General features: G+C 41.5%; 1 protein-coding gene across 1 annotated transcript in view; it reads right to left on the bottom strand.

Annotated features, from left to right (window-relative positions):
- Positions 1 to 707: 707 nt before the first annotated feature.
- The window catches only part of FAAH2 (fatty acid amide hydrolase 2), a 35,546-nt gene continuing 12,047 nt past the window's right edge, over positions 708 to 24,206 (bottom strand). Inside the window, exons 7-11 of the mRNA XM_033947163.1 lie at positions 16,334 to 16,451; positions 14,043 to 14,159; positions 13,504 to 13,615; positions 6,720 to 6,914; positions 708 to 1,665 (exon numbers count right to left, since the gene is read on the bottom strand). Of these exons, the coding sequence (XP_033803054.1) occupies positions 1,490 to 1,665; positions 6,720 to 6,914; positions 13,504 to 13,615; positions 14,043 to 14,159; positions 16,334 to 16,451 (718 nt within the window). The 3' untranslated portion in view covers positions 708 to 1,489. The remainder of the gene's footprint in view (positions 1,666 to 6,719; positions 6,915 to 13,503; positions 13,616 to 14,042; positions 14,160 to 16,333; positions 16,452 to 24,206) is intronic.

Below are 24,206 nucleotides of genomic sequence, written 5' to 3'. Positions count from 1 at the left end.
TTTTAAATCTCTTTTTTGTCTGGCTCCAGGAAATCTAGCCTCTCAATTCAATTTTTATACCTCATTAAAAAACACTCGCAATAAGTTAATGTTTATGTATCCTTCAATCAAGAACTGTCGTTACAAGAAATTTTTGAATAGGACATTTGCCTTTCAGTTAGGCAAACTGAACTCTTGGTTAAGTCCGCTTATCTGTCAAATAGAAAATGTTTAAAAACTCACTTGTTTGATAAGTTTGTCAAATAATTATGTTTGTCAAATAATTATTTCATAAACAAAGGGAGATATTGAATGGTAGAATCTGTGATGAAAGATTCAACAATATTGCCAATCTATCACAGCTCTTATTATGATGATGTTTATATGTTTTAATGATCTTAACAGTGACCCCTGATGAAGAGCCGAAACGCGAGTTGGGGGGCCATGGATTTTAATTTGGTGATTTAAGCTTTTACACTGGCACTGCTGCACATTTTTGAGCACTGGCACTGGCACTGGCACATTCGGAAACTGTGGCTACCGAACTCCCAACCCAACAGATTTCAGATAAGTCATTTTATAATTATTTTGTGTGCTTGGGTTGGGTTAGGGACAGTAAAGGCAATGATGGTCCCTATAATAACCACAGTTAGGTGTTATCATCTAATTAAAGGTTATGTGGTCTGAGCACTTTACTATTAAATTAGAAGACTATATATGTGTATATATATATATATATATATATATATATATGAAGAGCTGTGATAGATTGGCAATATTGTCAAATAATTCTGTAATTTTTTATCTTCTTTTATTTTTTTTTTAATCTGATGTGTTTTTCACTGATTGTACAGATCTTCTTAGTTGTTAACCACCTGGAATTTCGTGGTTGGGCGGTATACAAGAATAAATTTATTATTATTATTATAATAAGGATGTCACTAGATCAAACAGAACAAAATGTGATAATTTGGTCCCAGCAAGGATATAATGGCTGACTCAATGCAATTTGTTGTTAAGAAGAGATGGACTTGTCAACCCTAGGTCTCCTTCATGACTTATTTTCCAGTTATTTATTTCAGTATTTATATACCACTTATAATCTAAGTGGTTTTACATACAGGTACTCAAACATTTGTCCCTATCTGTCCTGGTAAGCTCACAACTCTACCTAATGTACCTGAGGCAATGGGGGATTAAGTGACTTGCCCAGAGTCACAAGGAGTAGCATGGGATTTGAACACACAACCTCAGAGTGCTGAGGCTGTAGCTCTAACCACTGTGCCACACTCCCACATTCCAGTTAGGTGCAGGGCTTAAACATTTTTCTTAGCGTACCTCACACCTTTATGACACAATGGTCAGGAAAGTTTAAGATGTGGCTTTGTTTAATGTGTATGTCAAGTGGAGAGTCCGCTTTCTAGTACCTCAACAGTTTCAATTAGGAGCTCAGTCATTTTTATTCTTATGGCGCTTTGAGCCATCACGTTTTTCTGTTGTAATCAATCAGTTATGACCTTCCAGGAAGGGTCCAACCACCAAAAGCTTTCTCCAGGTATTTAGCGACACTTAGAGTGAGATGGTCATTGAAATGACTGGCAACCAACTGAATGCCCAGAGGAAGTCCTTCACTGCTTAAACCAAGTGGGCACTGGGTTACAGGAAGGCCCAGTATATTAAAGATGCCTGTACAGAAAGACAGAGAAAACAGACCTTTATCATCACAAAGTATTGGCTCATGGAATCATTGCTAATCATTTCATTTTATCCCTATTAAACAATGACACCTACTGCTACTGTGCTCTACTAATCTGGCAAAGGATTTGCATTTCTGATTAGTCAGGGATATGCTCATGTTCCATGGCACCAAGTAAGTTGACCCACAGAAAAAAAAAAAATTCCCTTCAATTCACACAATTCAGACATGCTGTGAGACTTCAAGTGGAACAGACTCATGAGCAATATCAGCAAATATTTCTTTACTTAATGGGCGTTGTATGTATGGAATAGACTTCCCAAGAATGTTTACTTGTCCTGATTATTTCCCCAGGCTAAACCCCCTTAGAAGATTGGTGCACGCCGCAGGAAGCACTAAATTTAAAGGAAGAGCTACTGCGGCAGCAAAGGAGCACGCTTAAGGAGAATATCCTGCTCCTTATTGCACTCCTTCATACGCTATCTTTGGGCAATACAAACATACTTATCTTAGAATGTTACTTCACCTACCATATTACCTCTTTCTTTTCCATCTTTACTACTCTCATTTCCTCTTACCCCTCAAACAACAATCATGGGCACGCAGATCCCACTCTTATGGGGACACCGACCATCTTCTCAAATTTTACACTCCATGACCAATCCACGACCTAGATACTTAACTTCAGTCCCCTTTGCCTTCGCATCCCCTCCTCCCATCCAAGTCGCTAGCTCCCCAACTAAATCCAAAATCAGTCTCCTAAATGTTTGTTCAATTAAGAGCAAAAACCACCTAGTACATGACCTTATAATACAACATGGCCTACATATCCTCTGTCTAAATGAAATCTGGCAATCCGAAGGAGAGGATGCCTATATCAACCAAACAATTATCTTTTCAAGTCCCTCTGCCATGCAAATAAAAAGGGGGGAGGCCTCGCTGTCATTTATCACTCCTCTCTCCCCCTCAATTTTAAATCACTAAGCAATAACTGTCCTTTCGCCAAAATCCTACAATTCACACTAATTAATACATACCCCATTCATTTTCGGCTCATATACCTCCCCACTCCTATTTCCAAGGATTCATTCACATCTCTTCAATCTGCTATTCTGGACTTTAGTATCTCTCACAAAAACCTGGTAATACTGGGCGACTTTAATATTCACTTTGATGCTCCAAATAATCCTCACACATTGGACATTCTAATCTTGATCTCTGATATCTCACTAACACCTTTAATATCTACCCCTACACTCTCAGCTGGCCATACAATAGACATGATCTTTACTCCAAAACCACTTTCATCGAAATTCATCAACCAACAAACCCACTCCCTTCCCTGGACAGATCATTATTTAATTACATTATACCTACTACTGCCAGCCGATATCAGCCACTCAACCAGAGGAACCTATAATACCAGACACTAAAGCAAAATCTCCTCTGCTACAATCACTAATAATCTTGAACTTAATTTAAAAGAATTTTCCAAACTTGAACTGGAAGAGCAATCCAAGCCTGGACACAATTGATGATGGACACCCTGGCGCCTCACACACGCACCTACATTTCTAATGCTAGACAGAAGCCATGGCTCAACCAAGACTTAGCTCTCCTCCACTTACAACTTCGCTCCTCGGAACGTCAGTGGAGACGCCAGCGTTCTACATCTGCCTTACAGAGATACAAAGAACAAGCTACATCTAACAAAAACTTAATACAAGCTGCAAAGAAAAAATATTATGCCAAACACATAGCTAATGCATGCAACTCTTCTGCCCTCTACTCCATTGTTCATTCCCTCTCTCCTTATTCTAGAAAGCCAGCCTCCAATCTGAACATACCTACAGCACAGGATCTTGCTAACTTCTTCAATAACAATCAGAGATGTACAAAACAATCTTGTAAATCATCCAGACTCCAGGTCACCAGATTCCCCTAACTCGGAGAACTATCTCTCTTTCAGCTCCCTATCAGAATTTCGCCAACCTAGACTAGATGAAATCCATAAAATAATACTGGTCTTAAACTTACCCAACAACACCCTTGAAACCATATCTCTAATCACGTTCAAAAAACATTTTGCAATATTTGGACCTTATCTCCTTAAAATGACCAACAAAATCTTCTCCATCAGCACTATGCCTACATCTTGGAAATCTGCTCTGATATGCCCCAAACTCAAACAAGCAAATACTCCCAACGATCAAATCTCCAACTAACATCCCATTGCAAATCTACCATTTGTAGCCAACTTACAGAAAAGGTGGTTTTCAACCAACTTTCTAACTTTGTGGAAAAAAACAATGTTCTCCACCCTAACCAAACCGATTTGCGTACTCATCACTCCAATGAAATCTCTCTAATAGGTCTGACAACAGCTATTCACTACTTCAGAGATCACCGCAAGTCAGTTCTCTTGATATCATTAGACCTCACTTCAGCTTTCAATACCGTGGATCATTCTCTACTTCTCAAAAGATTACAATCTACCGGTATTACCGGCACAGCACTGCAATGGTTTTTTGCTCATACTTCCAAGATCGAAACTATAAAGTAAGCTTCAATAACACATCATCTTCAATCATCTCTCAAACATACGGGGTCCCACAAGGTTCTATTCTCACACCAAATCTCTTCACACATCTATGTTGGGGGTTTTTTTTTTTAATGTTTCTATGTTTCTTGGCCCCCTCCTGTTAACTCTAGCTCAATCCATTGGATTTACTGTCTTTACATATGCAGATGATATCCAACTACTACACCTCCTAAACCCAAATGCCTCAGAGGAAATACTGGAAATCAACTCTAAACTTAATAAAATCAGCTCCTGGCTTCAGCAAAACAAACTTGCACTAAACATCTCAAAATCTAAGGGCGTGCTATTCCCAACCTCTGCAAAAGATATATGCATGTCAATTTGCATAGACTCTTCCCCAATCCAAATTGATACAAAAGTCAAACTTCTGGGGATCGTCCTTGATAAAGACCTTAATTTCCACAATCAAATTAGCACATTTATCTAGAAATGCTTTTACAAATTAAGACTTATCCGTTCCATCACCTCTCTTCTCGACCCACCTTGTTAACATTTTGATTCATTCTCTTGTTATTTCTCACATCGATTACTGCAATGCTCTATACCAGGGCATAACGCAAAAAGAAATACTTTGTCTACAACTCTTACAAAACACAGCAGTCAAACTAATCTAAAGAGAAAAAAATTTGATCATGTCTCATGCTTAAATTTAGGCATAGATCCTGGCACCAAGCACTGTTTCCCTAAATATGTGTTCATTCATTTTCAGTTTTGTTCAGGCATGCAGCCATATCTTTAGCAAGTTGCCCACCAACTGGTCCAATGGAGATTCACAATCTCCATGGAATTCCAGAATACAGTACTCTGGAACAGGCTGTGCATAAGCTGAGGAAAGTTTGCCTTGTCCCATGCACTCTGGAGCAACCCCAGCCTGGACTGTCTCCAGAGACAACTTCCTTCCCGAGTCAGATGCTGACCCAGAAGGTTGGTGCTACATCCAGAGCGAGCATGACCCCACTTCAATAGAGATGCCAGAAGGTCTTCAACAGCAAAACATTTCACACAAAGTGCCAAGCAGTGAGATAAAAGAAGCTGTGGGCATATGGCAACTATCATTTTCCCTATGTTCTGACTTTTTGAATAGAGGACTCAGCTAAGATAAGGTTATCTACATTTCATCTTTCATTATCTAAACCAAAGAATATTACTTTAGAGACTGTATGGGAAGCACTTATGACTATGGAAAGATCTTTCAGCTCAGAATGCTTTGTTATCTCAGCAAATATCATCTATAACAGAGTTGTTAGAAAAGTATATGTGTCTCGTGGATAAGTTGTGTACAAATACTTGAAAAAGACTCAAGTTATTTTGGAAAAAACAGTATTTATACAGGATTCACAGAATCTTTGAAAGAAAGTAGAAGATTCAGAAAATAAACAATGGAAATGTACTCTTAGATTCATAACCCTTCTTAAATCAACTCTATCAGTCAGTAGATATGTTAAAAAATATATTTCTTTGATGTTTTGAAAGTTCTAGAATCAGCATGCCTGCCAATATCACGTACTTATCTTCCTTCCTACTTATAAGAAATTACAAGAGGATGGGAAAACAGTTATCTAATATTTCCCTAGACTATTTTGAGTCCTCTTGATATTCCAGAAACTTCTGGTGATATAATGTTGAAAACTGAAACTATGATTGTGAACTATGTGTTAGAGCCTAATAGAAATTGGATTTTGAAATTGTCTTAAAAAAAAAGAAAAAGAGAAGTTTATGGATAGACTTATAAATGTCTTCCAATAGGTAGCCAGGAATATGCAGAAAAGGAGGAAGTGATTTCTTTTGATGAGACCTGGAGTTCTCCAATTGGGACCTCAATTGTAATTGAACTACCGATATGTGGTGTTAAATAGCGGCATCCATATTTTTAAGTTTAAGTGGGATTTAGTTTCACAATTTCTTTTTGTTACATATTTGTTTCATTGTAAATTGCCATGAAGCCTATCGATCCATTTGGGGTACATCAAATGGTAGAAAGACTAAAGGCTATATTTCTTAGAATTATGTTAAGCACACCTCGCTATACTTGAGGACTGGATAGAGGTAAAAGAAAAATGTTTATTAAGGATTATATTCCTTATTAATATGCTATTTTGGCCCTATTTTCCATGCAAGTTGTTATACGTATTTAATGTATTTTAAAACTTTAAAAGAATTTTTTTAAGAATTCTGCAATATTTAAAGCCTAAAATCAGACTTTCCTAGTTTTGAAGATTGGTGCTGTTATCAAATGTGCAGGGGAAGAGTAAAACTGGAACATTTGCCATAGGAAATGAGGGCTGAAATGATGTTATTTAAAACATAATGGTGCTCACAGAACTTTGTATGTCTGTGTGCTTTTAAAGTGAGCCTCTATATGTTGTACTGTCTCATAGTTATATAGCGCAGCCTTGGTGGCAAGATCTCTCTTCCACTCATAACTCAAATAAGCAAGCTCACCTGTATATGCAAAGTTGAAGGGCATCCCAAGGGGAAAGTGGTGTTTAGGAGCAATCTTGGGATGCGAAGGGTACAGCAGCACTCCATCATCCCCCAGGAAATTCACCATCTCTGTCTGGAGATTCTTAGCCATGATTTCAAATTTGGCATTTCCACTAGGGTTCAGCTTTACCAACTTCTCTACAAATGCAAGACCTGGGGTGGAGAAGAGAAGGGATGGAGCAGAGATACGTGAAACTGAAATGCAAGACAGCAAGAATAGAATAGGTGATATCTTGAAGCAATATGTGCAGTTTTACATCTTTCCTAATCAGCCCACGGCAGTCAGTGATTTTGAAGGTGCAGACTGTTGTGGGAATAATCCTACTCAAATTATTCAGGTCTGGCTGGCCAACAGATGTTATTCAGGTCCCATCAATATTTAAACCAGTATTTGGGTATCTGCCCAAATAAAGTCAGGGCAACCTTTTTGTTATCTAAACTTTCTCCAAGCACCTAACCGACTGGCAAACTTAAATTGCTGCTAACCAGGAAGTCCTGGCCCTGCCCTGCACTAATTGGTTAGTAACACACTGCTCAAATCAGATATCTTTATCTCAGTGTTGGGAGATCACCAAAAAAACGCACTTTATTTTCAAACGGACCTCAGAATCCAAAGGATATCTATCACTCACAGAGCCAAAAAGGCTAAAAAAGGAGTTAACCCGATTTTATCATTGGTCCACTCTGGGTAAACTGAGACAGAGAGAAAAAAAAAAAAACTCCCTTTAAGAGGGAGAAAAGGTCTCTGGCTCAGAACCTGAGCTAAATTTGGTGCTTAATCACAAAAAGGGTCACCCAACACTAAGGGAATTTCAAGTTTACAACTAAAGAGGTAAGACTTATGTTCCAGGGTGCAGCACAGATATCCAGCATTAAATAAGGAAAAGAAATTTAAACTTAGCTTTATTTTAGCACTGTTCCATGGTGCAGTCCTTTCCAAATAGACAATTCAACCAAAGAGGAACTAACAGGAAGTCTTTGCCTAAGTTTGGATTACAATCATCAGTTGAATTGTCCATTTGGAAAGGACTGCACCACGGAACAGCGCTAATTTCCTTTCCTTATTGTACACCAGATTGTACAGCAAATGTGCCAGATAAGAGTGACCCATCTCTACATCAGGAAAATGGCCCAGGCCAGAAGTCTCTGACTCCACCAGGCACCCAACTGAGACAAGTCCAGGCCATATAAGAGCTGCAAACCACTACCTGGAGGGATAACACAGCCACCTCAAAGAAAGCTTCAACGACGACTCCAGCTTCCAGTTTTGGGAGCCTTGAGAGCAATACCTCCCAATGACAGGAAGCAAATCCACCTTAGGTCACTTATGCTTTTCCAGCTCCTCTGAAGAGAGGGGATAAAGTCAGTTCATCATCCACACCACCTTGAGACTGGAGTCTGATGAAGACCACTGCGCAGAAATCAACCCCTTAATGGCCTCGTGCACCGGGAAGGCTCTAGAATGGAAGATTAGGTTTTTACCTTTGATAATCTTCTTTCCGTTAGTCCCTGTAGGATTCTATACTCTAGGTGTTTAATCCCTTCCTGCAATCCACGAGTTGCAGAAATCCAAACACGGGATGTGCATTTTCCCTGGATTTCCTTAGGCTCATTTGATGCAGCCAGCAGGTGCGTCACCTTCTTCCAGGCTGGTCACTCGGGTGCCGGAGGTCCCTGTGCGAGAGCCCTCTCTTCTGGCTATGACTAATCTTGATTGCGTTAGTTGTTGCATGGATATTATGCCTATCCTGTCTCCTGACACTCTTTTTTGGATGATGCTGCTGCTGCTACTCTTTCACAGACTTGTCAGCCTGATACCTTGGAGTGAGGACCCCACTATCCGCTGACTTTTTAGGTCTGTCTCTGTCCACCATTTCATGCTGATGCCCTAAAAGGGCTTAAATATGACTCTCAGCCTTCTACGTCTCAGTGTTCAGTCATTGACCATTCTAATGTGCATGTGAGCTACCGTTTTTATGCTGACGACATTCAATTCTTTTTCCCGATGGATAATTGGGAAATTGAGTTACAATCTAAACTTTCCATTAGTTTGCAAACTGTTGGTACCGGTATGTGGATGATGAATCATAAAGTTGATGCTGAATATCAATAAGACTGATGAAATGTTGATTGGAAAAGATAATGATTTTAGGTGGCCAGAACATGTTGAGATTGATAATGTGAAAATCCCAATACATAAGCGATTGTGGTAGAGTCTAGTCTAGCATAGACAACCACTGTACAAAGGTGCAAAAGCCAAAAAGCTTTTATTTTTCTAAACTCCTGAGTCTGTTTCCTCACAGCCCAATTTCAGACCATTCTTCAAGCTTTGCCAGGTCTTTCTTCATGTTATTCACACCATCCGGCGTGTCCACTCTTGCAGATCTTGGTATCATCTGCAAAGAGGGAAATATTACCCGACAGCCCTTCAAACAATATCGTTTATAAAAATATTAAAAACAACAGGCCTAAGAACAGAACCTTGAAGCACACCACTGGTAACAACCCTTTCCTCAGAGCGATCTCCATTGATCACTACCCTCTGTCATCTTCTACTCAACCAGTTCTTGACCCAGCCCATCACTTTGGGACCCATCCCGAGGGCACTCGATTTATTTATTAGACATCTGTCAAAGGCTTTGCAAAATCTAAATACGTCACATCTTACACACACCCTCTATCCAATTATCTGGTCACCCAGTCAAACAAATCGATCAGATTTGTCTGACAAGACCTACCTCTAGTGAATCCATGTTGCCTCTGATTTTGTAATCCACAGGATTCCAGAAACTTCACTATTCTCTGTTTTAAAAGTGTTTCCATTAATTTGCTTACCACAAAAGTCAGAATTACCGGCCTGTTAATTCCTTACTTCTACTTTTGTGGAGAGGGACCACATCTGCCCTTCTCCAGTCCTCCAGTACCACTCCTTACTCTAGAGATTCATTGAAAAGGTCAATCAGCGGAGCCACCAGAACTTCCTTAAGTTCCTTCACCACCCTTGGATTTACACCATCTGGCCCCATCGCTTATCTACCTTTATTTTAGCTAGCTCCTCATGAACACAACCCTCTGAAAATCAATCAGGGTCTATCACTCCATCCCTATTCACATTTGTCTTCTGTGGTCCCACTCCTGCCCTTCAGCCATGAACACAGAACAGAAATATTTGTTAAGCAAGTCAGCCTTTTCTTTATCAGTTTCTACATGTCACCTTTGAATCTCATAGTGCCACTTTTGTACTTCTTCCAATCATTAATACGAGTTATATCTAAAAAATATCTTGTCTCCCCCTTTTACTGTGTCAGCTATTTTTTCTTCCATTGCATATTTGCTTTCCTGACTACATGACCAGCCTCTCTTAACTTTTCCAGATATTTTTGCCTGTCTTCCTCTTTCTGCAATTTTTTGTAGTTTATGAAAGCTAACCTCTTATTTCTTACCTTCTCAGTTATTACTTTTCCTCTTACTTTTACTTACTTGCCTCTCAAAAAGGTTTGTTGCTCTTACAATTGCTCCTTTCAGTTTTGCCCACTGCATTTCCACTCCTTTCGGATGTTCCCATCCAGACAATTCCTTGATGTAATCCCCCATTTCTACATCACAGGTCACAAATCGGTGTTCTCTATCTCTGCCTGCTGGTGGATGGACTCAATCCATTCGTCTGGAGTCACATGATTTCTCCAATGTTGATCATAGAATATACAATTATAAGAGAAATGAAAAAGAACTCCTGTGGAGGAGAAGCCTGGTACTTGTAGTAGTAGGCTGAGAACCACAGAAAGCAGATTTTCAATCCCAGTACTCACACTCCTTGGGTGACCCTCAGCAAGTTACTTAATCTCCAAAACACTTATCACCGTTGCACAATGCTGTGTATATTTTCTAGTGCTATAAAATAAGAGCAAATGTTTTGAATTTTCAGTCCTCATGCCCTCTTGCAATAATTCAAGGAATAGAAAACAGTGAATTCCAGGAATAGTAAACAGTGAAAACAGTTTATCAATGGTGGAACAGAAGCCAAGCTGAAGGCTGCTCTGGATATGTTGCCAGGGCCAGCATGGACCAAGCAGTGGTTTCTATATATTAGACTACTTTGAAAGCATCCAGCTGCAACCCTGCAGCTGTGATTCTATTTCAGCTTATTCTGGCATAAGGAGAAAGAACAATACTACCAGTTAACAGTTACGGTTATTTTGCCATTTTTAACAAAGAAAAGTCAAACTCAAAGCAGTTTACAAGGACAAGGCAATGGGAACCATCTAAACAAACAAACAATGAAAATGGGCAAACATAAATTAACAAGAAAGATATAGTGGCGCTAGAAAAGGTTCAAAGAAGAACGACCAAGATGGTAAAGGGGATGGAACTCCTCTCATATGAGGAAAGACTAAGACGGTTAGGGCTCTTCAGCTTGGAAAAGAGGTGGCTGAGGGGAGATATGATTGAAGTCTATAAAATCCTGAGTGGAGTAGAATGGGTACAAGTGGATCGATGTTTCACTCCGTCAAAAATTACAAAGACCAGGTGGCATTCAATGAAGTTACAGGGAAATAATTTTAAAACCAATTGGAGGAAATTTTTTTTCACTCAGAGAATAGTTAAGCTCTGTAACGCAATGCCAGAGGATGTGGTAAGAGCGGATAGCATAGCTGGTTTTAAGAAAGGTTTGGACAAGTTCCTGGAGGAAAAGTTCATAGTCTGTTATTGAGAAAGACACAGGGGAAGCCACTGCTTGCCCTGTATTGGTAGCATGGAATATTGCTACACCTTGGGTTTTGGCCAGGTACTAGTGACCTGGATTGGCTACGGTGAGAACGGGCTACATGGCTTGATGGACCATTGGTCTGAACCAGTAAGGCTATTCAGTGTTCTCCCCAGAAATTTTTTCCAGCCGGGTGGCATGAAAATTTTTTCCAGCCGGGTGGGGCAGGATGAGGAAATTTGGTGGTGGGGAAAATTAAATGTGCACTATTTTTATTAGTTAATTATTATTATTTTCCAATGATCAATATGACTTCCTTTTTTAAGGTTTGACACTTAGGCAGTGTTCCATTAGCATTTAAGCCACCCTTGAAAAAAAGTAATGCAGATCCTCTTTTTCCAAATAACTACTGGCCAGTATCAAACCTTCCATTTCTTTCAAAACTTCCATACTTGAGAGTGGTATTCAACCAACTTCAAACTCATGTTGAATCAGTTAATGCTTAGCATCCCCGGCAATCTGGTTTTTGTTTAAGACATAGCACAGAGATAGTAGTTCCTATCCCTTTCCCTATTAATCATAGCCGCTCGTGTACATCGTCTACCTCCCTCTCCCTCAACCTCCAAACTCACTCACATTCTTCTTTTGAAACTCTCCCCGAGCACAGAAACAAACCACAAAATCACTCTATATTGAGCAACAGATGCTCCTCTGAGCTGTTAACTCCTGCGCAAAAACAGACTCCTGCCATAGTGTCCAACTACTTTTCGCACGGAGTGGCTTTCCACCACGCATGCCTGACAGTGTTTCTCGATTTGGTTGGCGGAGAGAAGTGAAAAGGAGGTGTTACCGGAAAAGCACAAAAATACGAAGGACTGAGCAAACCAGAGAGATTTGTGAGCTCCTCCTGTAATAAGACCGTTGTAGCCAGTATTATCTTGTCGACTAGATTTTGAAGGGTAGTTGTGGTTTCACTATTTAACAGTGCCGTTCCAGACTGTCTGAATTTCAAGCCTCATTCAGCCGGGTGCTCACTTAAATTAGCAGGGAGAACACCGATATTCTTATGTTCTAACAAAACTGGATACAACGGGCAAATGAGGGCAGGAGAGATTACAATATCATAAGGCTAGAACAAATGGGATTGGAACAAAAGGAGGGTAGATAAGAAAAAAAAAAAAGAAGAAAGAGGAATGAAAGAATGGAAGAACAAATAGAAATGAACAAAGAAATTTATTTCCCGATCACAGATTTGGGATAAAGATGTAGAATATCTGAATACTAGGAACAAGATTCAAACACCATTTTGAAATAATAAGTTTTCAGTTGGGACTTAAATGCTTTGAGAGATAGTTCAGATCACAAATATAACGGAAGAGAGTTCCATAGTGTTGGCGCCATTACAGAGAAACTAGAATCTCTGTAAATGTCCAGAAACAACTGCCTGAAAGATGGAATAGACAGTAGGTGTTGGGAGGAAGAACGAAGGACTCTCTTAGGTGAATATGGAATCAGATGTGAAGACAAAAATGAAGGCAGATCAGAAGTCTGAATCTGGAAAGTAAGAGTGTTATATTTGAAAGGTATCCTAAAGGAAACTGGAAATATGTTCAGAATTAAGAAGGGGAGTAATATGGTCAAATTTTGAATGACGATAGAGAAGCTTGAGTGTAGTTTTGAGCGAGCTGGAGTCAACGCAGTTGATATTTAGGAAGTCTGATTAATAAAGAATTGCAATAATCAAGTCTTGAAATAACCAGCAAATGTAGAAGGATACATAAGGAGTTGCGATTTATTAATGACTTAACTGAACGACGCTGACAAAGCCGTAGAAAAGAAGAAGAAACTGCACTGGAGATGTGAGTGTGAAATGACAAGGTAGTATCCAATGTGACACCAAGGATTTTGATAGATGATGAAGGTAAAGCTTGGAGGATTCAATGCACGTTTAATTGGAGAAAACATCATAGTTGAGGCCAGACAGAAGTAACCACAAACACAAACAGCCTGAGATGGAAAAAAATCATTTAACTTTACCAATTGCAGGAATTGTGTGTGAAGACAATCCCACCAGCCATTTCATCAGCTCCCAAACTGGCCAAACTGTCTTCCCATGATCCCCCATCAGTTCTATAAATGATGGCTCTTCCTAGGAATGAAAGAATCATATACACATGCTTGAAAAGGAGGAAAGTTAAACTTTCAAAGCCTTCCCACCTTTCAACAAGTTATCCAAGTAACAGGACCAACAATATCTCATCTGCTCATAAAGATTCCCCCTAGTCATCCCAACCACTGGCATTGGCCCTGCCCCACCCCATGTACCTTTGGGAGGAGACAGTAAGAATGCCTACTACTTCATGCTTCTGTGGCCCACCCTTTTCAAAACAGCAGCACCCTGTCCTGCCTGATTCATCCTGGGATGTACTGGGAGGGGCCTGGTACTGGGTACCCATATAAGGAGTTTTTCCCCTTATATGCACTTTCTTCGAAATCTGCAAGAATAAAATTGAAGCCCTACAGGCTTTCAGTAAATGCCCAATCACCTTCTCACCAACAATCTAATGACTACATACCTGGCCACTGATTTTTTTAGACATCAAAGCAGACCACATCTGAAAAGAGTACTTCATCTTCTGAATGTTCATGTGCTGCACCAAGACACCAAACTGTGACTCTAGGTGCTCCACCACCTACAAAAAAAAATTGGAAAAAAACGCACCAAGAGTTCATCTTAGTCAGAATTTATTAATGAAATAAAATGTATGTAGTTCTTTTACATTCAGATCACCAAACACAAATGTGGAAGAATCACATAATACACAAGCTACCCCCCCTTCTACTCAAACAAACACACTCCAAAGAAAACAGAGAATAAAGTGGAAGCAAATAATCAACTTTTTGTCAATGCAAAGGCTTTACAGACATCTAAGCCGACCAATGTGAGAGGTTACAAGCCTCAGAGCCCCTCCCACAAACACCATAATGAGTGAAACATAAGTGGGAAAATATTTCAGGGGTAAAACTCGTCATAGGCATAAAAACCTTATACATTGGCAGATGTTATAAGCCAGGCAATGCAGGAAGAACAAGAGAAAATTACTTCAAGTGCTTTCAGCTGCTAATTACTTCATTTCAAATAATCATGAAGAGAAAAAAATGAACTGGTACTTATCCCACATGAAGGTAGGTATGTAGAGCAAGTATCACATGACACGGTGCCCAGCGTTTCACCGGAAACGGCTGCTTCAGGATGTGCTGGTTCCCAACCACTTGTAACTCCTCTGCTTCTGAGTGGCCTCTGCTTCTGAGTGGGATAAGTACCAGTTCATTTTTTTCTCTTCATGATTATTTGAAATGAAGTAATTAGCAGCTGAAAGCGCTTGAAGTAATTTTCTCTTGTTCTTCCTGCATTGCCTAAGGTTTATAACATCTCCCAATGTATAAGGTTTTTTATGCCTATGACGAGTTTTACCCCTGAAATATTTTCCCACTTATGTTTCACTCATTGCGGTGTTTGTGGTAGGAGCTCTGAGGCTTTTTCCTTTGCAACCTCTCACATTAGTTGGCTTAGATGTTTGTACAGCCTCTGCATTGACAGAAAGTTGATTATTTGCTTCTATTTATTCTCTGTTTTCTTTGGAGTGTGTTTGTTTGAGTAGAAAAAGGGTAGTTTGTGTGTTCTTTTACATTCAGACAGGATTTCACAGGGCTTAATTTGTAAACACAAAGGAGCGGAACTGTGGAGCCAAGGAGAGGGTAAACAGGTCAGCAGCAGAAGGGCTGGATTAGGGAGTACAGTAACTGTTCTCTGCTCTACTCCAAGCTCACTTCCTCCTCTCCTCTTTACTGAAGGCTGCTCAAAGGGAACACTGTGAATTTGAACCCTTCTATCCCACAGCTAATTTACAAATTGAGCACTGAGAACCAGAGATGCAGTTACCTTAGCAGCTAAAAGCACAAAGTGAAAGGGCTTAGGAAAAACACAGTGCAAAAACAGAAACCAGTCTGGTGGGTAAGGAGAAGGAAAAACTGAATCAATGATTTTAAAAAAATGATTTTTTTTTTTTTTAATGGACCTTTTTTTAAATTTAATTTGGATTTTTTAAAATTAAAATGCTTTTTTGAGGAAAAATCTAAGACATGCCGTGAACCGCCTCCTTCCACACCCCCATTGAAAAATAATTATCAGGAGGGATGCCCACTCCCTCCTGCCACCAGATGCCCCCCCCCCAAGCTAGGACCTCCTCCCCTTCCATGGGAGGGGCCTTAAAGCATTTGAGACAATCAGGGCTTTAGGCTCCTCCCAGTGTATCCCAGGATACACCGTACAGAGGCCTAAGGCTTTGACTGGCTCAGACACCCCCTGGGAGGGGCCTTCTCCATGGCTCGTGAGCAATGGGATTATTACCCATCCATCCAGAATGACACACTAGAACTGGTATTATGAACCTCCATCAGCAGAGGATCTTTTTCCTTTCTTTTATATCCACACCCAACTAACTTAGACCAGTCATCTCAGCCACAGTCAACTGGTGTCCAACATCCAAGCAACTCCTAGAAGCTTGCAATCATGGGCCCAAACTCCAACCACTACAGGATGAATGACTCCTCTCCCCTTCCAGGGAGTGTGGAAGGCCAGGGAGTGGAAATCCTGTTCTCAGAATTAAACCTACGTTCTCCATAAGCACTGCACAAGATTGCTACTGAGCCACCAGGCCATCTCTATAAATGGACATTCCTTGACCAGAAATGTGGGACTCTCTTATCGCACACAGTCATCAAGTGGCAGAGATGAACATGGGCAATGCCAGCAGCTCTACTGCGAGCAAGGGATTAATAAACAATAAGAATGTTTCGTACTCACCTTTCTCTGGGCCTGAATAAGCTCCTGATCAACAGGGGAGACAAACAATGAACCCCCATCATGCTCCATAGAGTAGAATTTTATGTCCGTAAGTGACACTTCCTTGTCTAGCTTCAGCCTAAGTGGTAAAATACAAGATATTTAGTACCATCTTAAAACTGGAGGACCAATATATATTTTACATATTAATAAGAACATAAGAAGTTGCCTCCACTGGGTCAGACCAGAGGTCCATCGCGCCCAGCGGTCTGCTCCCACGGCGGCCCATCAGGTCCATGACCTGTGAAGTGGTTCCTGGCCATTTCTATAACCTACCTCTACTTCTATCTGTACCCCTCAATCCCCTTATCCTTTAGGAACCTATCCAAACCTTCCTTGAACCCCTTTGAAGTGGTTCCCTAACCCTAATCATATCCTTTCTATTAGGGAGTTTCTTAAGAGCTAGACAAATGGAATATTATACTGTTCCAATGGGGACTGTTCCAATGGGGATGAAATTGGCAGGATAGCTAGAGACTACCATATTTTTCGCTCCATAAGACGCACTTTTTTTCCATTCAAAAGTGAGTGGAAATCTCGGCGCATCTTATGAAGCAAAGGTGCACAATTTGAATCCCCCACACAGCTGCAACACCTTCTCCCCCGTGCACCAGCCGCACCACTTTGTTAAACACCGCCCACCAGCCCCCCCGTACAATTACAAAACACTCCCTCCGCGCCACACCACCTTTCAGAAACACTCGCCACCCCCAGTACAATTACAAAAGACCCATCCGTGCTGCAGCCGCACAATCTTTTTTTAAAACAAACACCCCCCCCCCCCCCACACTGCTGTCGTAGCCGCTGCCTCAAAACCTTTTTGCAAGCCTGGTGGTCCAGCGTACGGTGCTGTATTTCCCAGCCGCATGCACATGAGTCAGGAGTGTGGCTGTCCGAGCCATGCTTTACACGCTCCCTGACCGCCGCGCTCCTGAATCGTGCACCTGCTGCCCGGAAATAGTAAGGAGCCGTCGAGGGAGGAAAGAATTTAAAAAAGGTATGGGGTTAAAAAAAAAGTACGGGGGTATGATTAAAAAGGTACAAGGGGGATGATTAAATGTACAAGGGGGTATTATTAAAAAGGTACAAGGGATGATTAAAAAAGGTACTGGGGGTACGTGGGTGGATGATTTAAGGTACTGGGGGTCACATGGGGGGATGGGGGATGATTTAAGGTACTGGGGGTACATGGGGGGTATGGGGCCTGCCTGTCACTAGGCCTGCCTGCCTGTCACTAGGCCTGCCTGTCTGCCTGTCACTAGGCCACTAGGCAGGCCTGCCTGCCCTGTCCCAGCCTACCACTAGACCACCAGGGGGGGGGGGAACAGGGTAAAGAGTTTGGCAGGGAGGGGGTACAGGGTGAAGAGCCAGGCAAGGAGTATGGAGTTGGGCGTAGAGCCTGGCAGGGAGAATTTGGTTCAGAATGGGTTTTTTCTCATTTTCCTCCTCTAAATCTAGGGTGCGTCTTATGGTCAGATGTGTCTTATGGAGCGAAAAATACGGTATATCAAGGACTGTTCTCTTTGGTTTCAAAATGCTACACCCAAAGTATGAATATAGCAAGAAGAGTTGAAGAATGAAATTCAGAGTGAAGATTACTACTTCTAAGGACCAAACCATGATAAATACTCCTGCCCACAAAGCAGGAAAGATACTTACATATAGCAGGGGTTTTGAGGATAACAAGCATATATTCTTACATGTGGGGAACTCGGTATGGACACTGCTAAGCGCACCATCACTTTAAATCTTTAGGCAGTGCCCATACCACCCAAATACAAGTGCCTTTCAACCTGTCGGCTCATGGGACCATCAGTTCAGTAACAAAACTAAGAAGTCAAGTAGGGAAGGTGGGCGGGTTGTGAGAATATATGCCTGCCGTCCTTGGAGAACACCTGCCACAGGTAAGTATCTTTGCTTTCTCTGAGAAAAAGCAGGCATAATACTCTCAACATGTGGGACTCCCAAGCTGTCAGCATGAAGTCTCTGGAAGAGGATAAACATTGAATATATAGGAGTGTGTGAGATCCTGGCTTGGTTTTCCAGGAACACCCTTGTTCACTTTCATACAAACAGCACTAACACATGTGGAAAGTATAAGGAAAACTTATTTCTTTTACTCTGCTGAGCCTGCTCATTTACAGCTCATGGGAAGCAGTTCCTTCATTCAAAATAAACAGCCCTTCTCTAGACTCATGAACATATTGATACAATAAGTTGAGCTTACCTCAGCCTCTCTGCTTCACTTGTTAAATAGTCCAAACAAAAGAATATTTAGGAAAAAGAAACCCCTTTTCTCCAACCAAAGTCTGAATTGGCTTCAACTCAGCTACCACATCCCAAACACAGGACAGTCATCTTTAAACCTGAAAGTTCAGTTTACAGAGGTCTTGGATTAGAAGCAAATCTCTTTAGGTACATTAAATAGATTGTGAGCCCACAGGGACAGAGAGGGAAAATGCTTGAGTACCTGATTGTAAAAACCGCTTAGATAACCTTGATAGGCGGTATATAAAATCCTAATAAATTTAAGATTTAAGAATTTATTTAGTGTTTTCCTGGATGGGTTCTCAGCTAGCTTTCTCACTCCAGTCCTCCCCAGAGCTTGAATTCAGCTATAACTAGGGAAGGTCTCTCTCCTTTGGGATCCTCTCACTCTCAGGGGACATCTCTCTAATGAATCCAGCTTGGGGCATAAATATTCCTTTCTGCGAGTCCCACCCCTCTGACTCAGAACTCCAGAGCTCAGGGCACTCTGGGACATGTAGTTCCCAGAGATTATCTACTGCTCCCTGCTGTTTAGTGGGACAAATGCAGCCTTAGGTAAATTCTGAGTCTTTTACAAGGAGCCTGGCAAAATCCCACAGGGTTGAAGGGAAAGTTGGTTTTATGTAGAAAATAGATGTTGCAGAACTGCTTGTTCAAACCAACTGTTCTGGAGTTGTGTTCTAAACAGTAGTGCGAGGTGAACGCATGGATTGGGACCAAGTAGCTGCTTTGCAGATTTCTTCAATAGATGCAGAGAGAAAATGAGCTACCAAGGAGTCATAGCCCGTACGTTGTAGGCTATTACAAGGCCTTGTAGTATCAACCTAGCCTGAGTATATGCAAAGGAGATACAGTTTGCTAGCTAAGTGGAGATAGTTCTCTTGGAAACAGCAACTCCTAGTCAATTAGGATCAAAAGCGACAAAGAGCTAGGAGGACTTTCTATGTAGTTTAGTCCAGTCCAGGTAGTATACCAGTGCACACTTATAATCCAAGGTGTGAAGGTCTGCTTCTCCAGGATGGGAATGTGGTTTTTGGAAAAAAATACTGGCAAAATTATGAATTGGTTGAGGTGAAGTTTTGAAACCACTTTAAGGAGGAATTTGGGATATGTTCTTGTTTTGTTTGTTTTTTAATCAGCCACATCTTCAATCTTGTCTCCAAACAGATCACCCCCTTTATAAAGGAGCATTTGAAAGGCAATCCTGGATGGAAGTTTCCAGATTAGAGACCCTGAGTCAAGATAAACAGTGCATAACAATTGCCACTGCAGATGTTCTACAAGATACATCAAATGAATCAAATATGCCTCTAGCTAGGAACTCTCTCATAGCGAACAAAATCTTGGACAACTGTTGGAATTCTTTAAGTTTCTCTTGAGAGAGAAATTCCTAAACTCTGAAAGTTGTTTAAGCAATAACTTTTATAGAAGAATAGAACTGGTAGTTTATAATTCTACTGATAAGTAAAGATGACTAAAAAATGTGTTTACCAAAAAAGTCTCATGTTCTGGCTTCTCTTCCTGAAGGAGTATGAGCATTAGACCTTAAACTGCATATGAGGTGCTACCCAAAAGTTTGGGGCATTCAATTGTAAAAAAAAAAAAAAAATTGCTTACCGAAACTCCTTCGAAGTAGGCCCCTTGAGAATGTATACAGCGATCCCAGCATTTTTCCCATGAGTCCATGCATCTTTGGAAGTCATCTTGGGTGAGTGCCTTGAGGACCTCCTGCGATTCTGCCTGAATCTCTTCAATCATGTTAAGATGGCACCCTTTCAGTCGTAATTTCATTTTGGGGAATAGGAAAAAATCACAGGGGGCAATGTCAGGCAAATAGGGAGGGTGCTTAATCACTGTAATGTTTCTGGAAGTTCTGAACAGACAGAAACGTGATGTGCCTTCTGTTCACCAGTTAGCAGTCCTGGCACAAATTTCGCAGAAATGGGTCTCTTTTTGCGGTGGTGTGCTTTTTGACGGTCGTCCAAAACGGTCATCTTTGTGGACAGATGTTCGTCCGTCCTTGAAGCATTTGTACCAAAGAAAGGTTTTGCTTTGGCACATGGCATTATCTCCAAAGGCTTTCTGGAGCAGTTTTTTAAAGTTTGAAACAAAATTTGATTCTGATTCTTTGCTCAGTAAAATCCGTCATATCGAAATCCGCCGAGTCACTAAATAGCACAGTTACTTACCGTAACAGGTGTTATCCAGGGACAGCAGGCAGATATTCTTTACGCATGGGTGACGTCACCGACGGAGCCCCGGTATGGACCTTTTTAACTAGAAAGTTCTAGTTGGCCGCACTGCGCATGCGCGAGTGCCTTCCCGCCCGACGGAGGAGTGCGTGGTCCCCAGTTAAGATAAGCCAGCTAAGAAGCCAACCCGGGGAGGAGGGTGGGACGTAAGAATATCTGCTTGCTGTCCCTGGATAACACCTGTTACGGTAAGTAACTGTGCTTTATCCCAGGACAAGCAGGCAGCATATTCTTTACGCATGGGTGACCTCCAAGCTAACAGAGAGGGAGGAGGGATGGTTGGCCATTAGGAGAATAAATTTTGTAACACAGATTGGCCGAAGTGACCATCCCGTCTGGAGAAGGCATCCAGACAGTAGTGAGTAGTGAACGTGTGAACTGAGGACCAAGTGGCAGCCTTGCAGATTTCCTCGATGGGCGTGGAACGGAGGAAAGCCACAGAAGCAGCCATAGCTCGGACCCTGTGGGCCGTGACAGCACCTTCCAGTGAGAGACCGGCCCGAGCATAACAGAACGCAATACAGGCAGCAAGCCAGTTGGAAAGCGTCCGTTTAGAGACAGGACGACCCAGACGGTTAGGATCGAAGGTCAGAAAGAGCTGAGAGGACAAGCGGTGAGCCCTGGTACGATCAAGGTAGTATGCAAGGGCACGCTTACAATCCAGCGTGTGCAACGCCTGTTCCCCAGGATGAGAATGGGGTTTAGGGAAAAAGACAGGCAACACAATGGACTGGTTGAGGTGAAAAGCCGAGACCACCTTGGGAAGGAATTTAGGATGGGTACGCAGAACCACCTTATCATGGTGAAAAACAGTGAACGGTGGATCGGCGACCAGTGCATGCATTTCACTAACCCTCCTGGCAGAGGTGATGGCAATGAGGAAAAGCACCTTCCATGTTAGAAGTTTGAGCAAAGTTGTGGCAAGAGGCTCAAAAGGGGGTTTCATGAGGGCTGATAAAACCACATTCAGGTCCCAGACGACAGGAGGAGGCTTCAGAGGTGGTTTGACATTGAAGAGGCCTCTCATGAACCGGGAAACCAGTGGATGAGCCGTGAGAGGTTTTCCGAGGATAGGCTCATGAAACGCAGTGATGGCACTGAGGTGGACTCTGATTGAGGTAGACTTGAGGCCAGCCTCGGACAGAGAGAGCAAATAGTCCAGTACAGTTTCCACCGCTAATGAGGTGGGATCGTGATGATGCAGGAGACACCAAGAGGAGAACCTGGTCCACTTCTGATGGTAACATTGGAGGGTGACCGGTTTCCTGGAGGCATCCAAAATGCGACGGACAGGCTGAGACAGATTCTCTGGAGAGGTCAGCCCGAGAGAAACCAAGCTGTCAGGTGGAGCGAAGACAGATTGGGGTGCAGTAGAGATTGACGTTGCTGTGTAAGTAGAGTAGGAAACACAGGAAGAGGAATGGGCTCCCTGGAGCTGAGCTGAAGCAAACACTGCCTAAAGATTTAGAGGTACAGTGCACTTAGCAGTGTCTGTATTTTATTTATTTATTCATTTTTCTATACCATTCTCCCAAGAGAGCTCAGAACGGTTTACATGAATTTATTCAGGTACTCAAGTGTACTGGGTTTTCTGTGAACAATGTCACTCACAAGTGGGAATACTATGCCTCCTTGTCCTTGGAGAAATTCAGTTATCATAAATAACACACAGAGCAGAACACCAGGAGGGAAACTAAATGGACTTTTGTACCATCAAACAACTGAAGATTGGAGGAGTAGCCTGGTTGTTACAGCACTACTGCTGCTCTGTGTGATCATGGGCAAGTCATTTAACTCTCCATTCCTCAGCTACAAAAAATATATTGCAAGTTCTCCAAGGATAAGGAAAACCTAGGGCTCCTTTTACAAAGGTGCGTTAGGGCCTTAACGCGTGGAATAGCGCACGCAAGCCGCTACCGCCTCCTCTTGCGCAGGCGGTAGTTTTTCGGCTAGCGCGCACTATAGCGCATGCTAATCCGGTGCATGCGCTAAAAACACTAGCGCACCTTCATGAAAGGAGCCCCTAGTGGACTTGAATGAAACACACCTTAAACTAATATTCAAAAAGATGTGAATAAAATCCAAATCAAAGGGGGAGATTTTTCCCTATTTATTTTTTTTGGGGGGTAACACACTGGAATTTTCCCAGATGTTATAAAAACACAGGCAACCAAATCTTTGGGAAGGTTGAAACCAAACCAGATCAAAATAGAAGGCTCTATTTCATATTTGAAATACAAAGATTTAAATAAAAGTCATGTCTCACATCAAGAAATACAATTTAGAGATTAGAACTGCAAGAAAAAACTATTATGGGACTCTGGCCTTCATTAACTTCAGTGAGCGTAAATTTAAAGCAAAACTGTACTCCAACTGCAGAGGATTTAGCAAAAAATTTTTATAACAAAATTACACTTATTAAGGATACATTTCCCATTGTAAATCCTGATGACTTCCCTTTAGGTTCTAATGAGCCAATGGTAATTTTAGTGGATCGCTTTTGGAGCTCCTTTGACCCAGTTTCAGAAACCCAAGTTTTAAAACTGTGTGAAAAACTGAAAAAATGTAGTTGCAAATTGGACCCATTTCCTTCTGATTTGGGGGGTGGGATATCCCTTCACAGGCTATTACATGGCTGACTTTATTATTAAATCATTTTCTTGAAAATGGTCATTTTTCGCTGAATATGGGGAACATAATTCTGACACCTTTATTGAAAAGTGCCGATCTGGACTCTATAGCTCCTTCCCATTATTGTCCAATTGCAAATATACCTCTATTGACAAAAATGATGGAATCAATTGTTACTACCCAACCAAAGTAAAGAAACAATGGTCCAACTGTCTGCAGTGAAAAACAATCCAGAGCAAGCAAAACAAAAAACTGCAGACTTTGTACACGATGCAGGCAGACTTTATTTATAACAAGTAAAACATTAGATTAAAAACCTTTTACCAGGCAATTGTTACTAGCCAACTACTTGGAGAAATTTTCCATTTTATTACCATTGTATACATTGCCTTTAAATCTCACTCTTGAGTAATCCATCCTTGGCATCTATGGTTTGTACCAGAGGCAACAGAGAGTGAAAATGACTTGTCCAGCTTCCCTGATTCTCAGCCCACTGCTGCAAAGCTGTCAAGTTACCCAGCCCAGGAGGGAAACTTTTGGTCAATCCTGTTTTTGAACTTACAGTATATTCCAATTCAGTGTTCTATTTGTAGTCCCTGATACCAACTGAAACCTGCACTCCAGGCGATATAATGTTCCCAGATAGGGTTGCTGAAATCTAGGACCGAGTTTCCCTTTTGAAC

Source organism: Geotrypetes seraphini, chromosome 5 (genome assembly GCF_902459505.1).
Source record: "Geotrypetes seraphini chromosome 5, aGeoSer1.1, whole genome shotgun sequence".
Lineage (NCBI taxonomy): Eukaryota > Metazoa > Chordata > Amphibia > Gymnophiona > Dermophiidae > Geotrypetes > Geotrypetes seraphini.
Note: the sequence above shows the minus strand (reverse complement) of the source record. Positions and strands in the feature narration are given on the sequence as shown.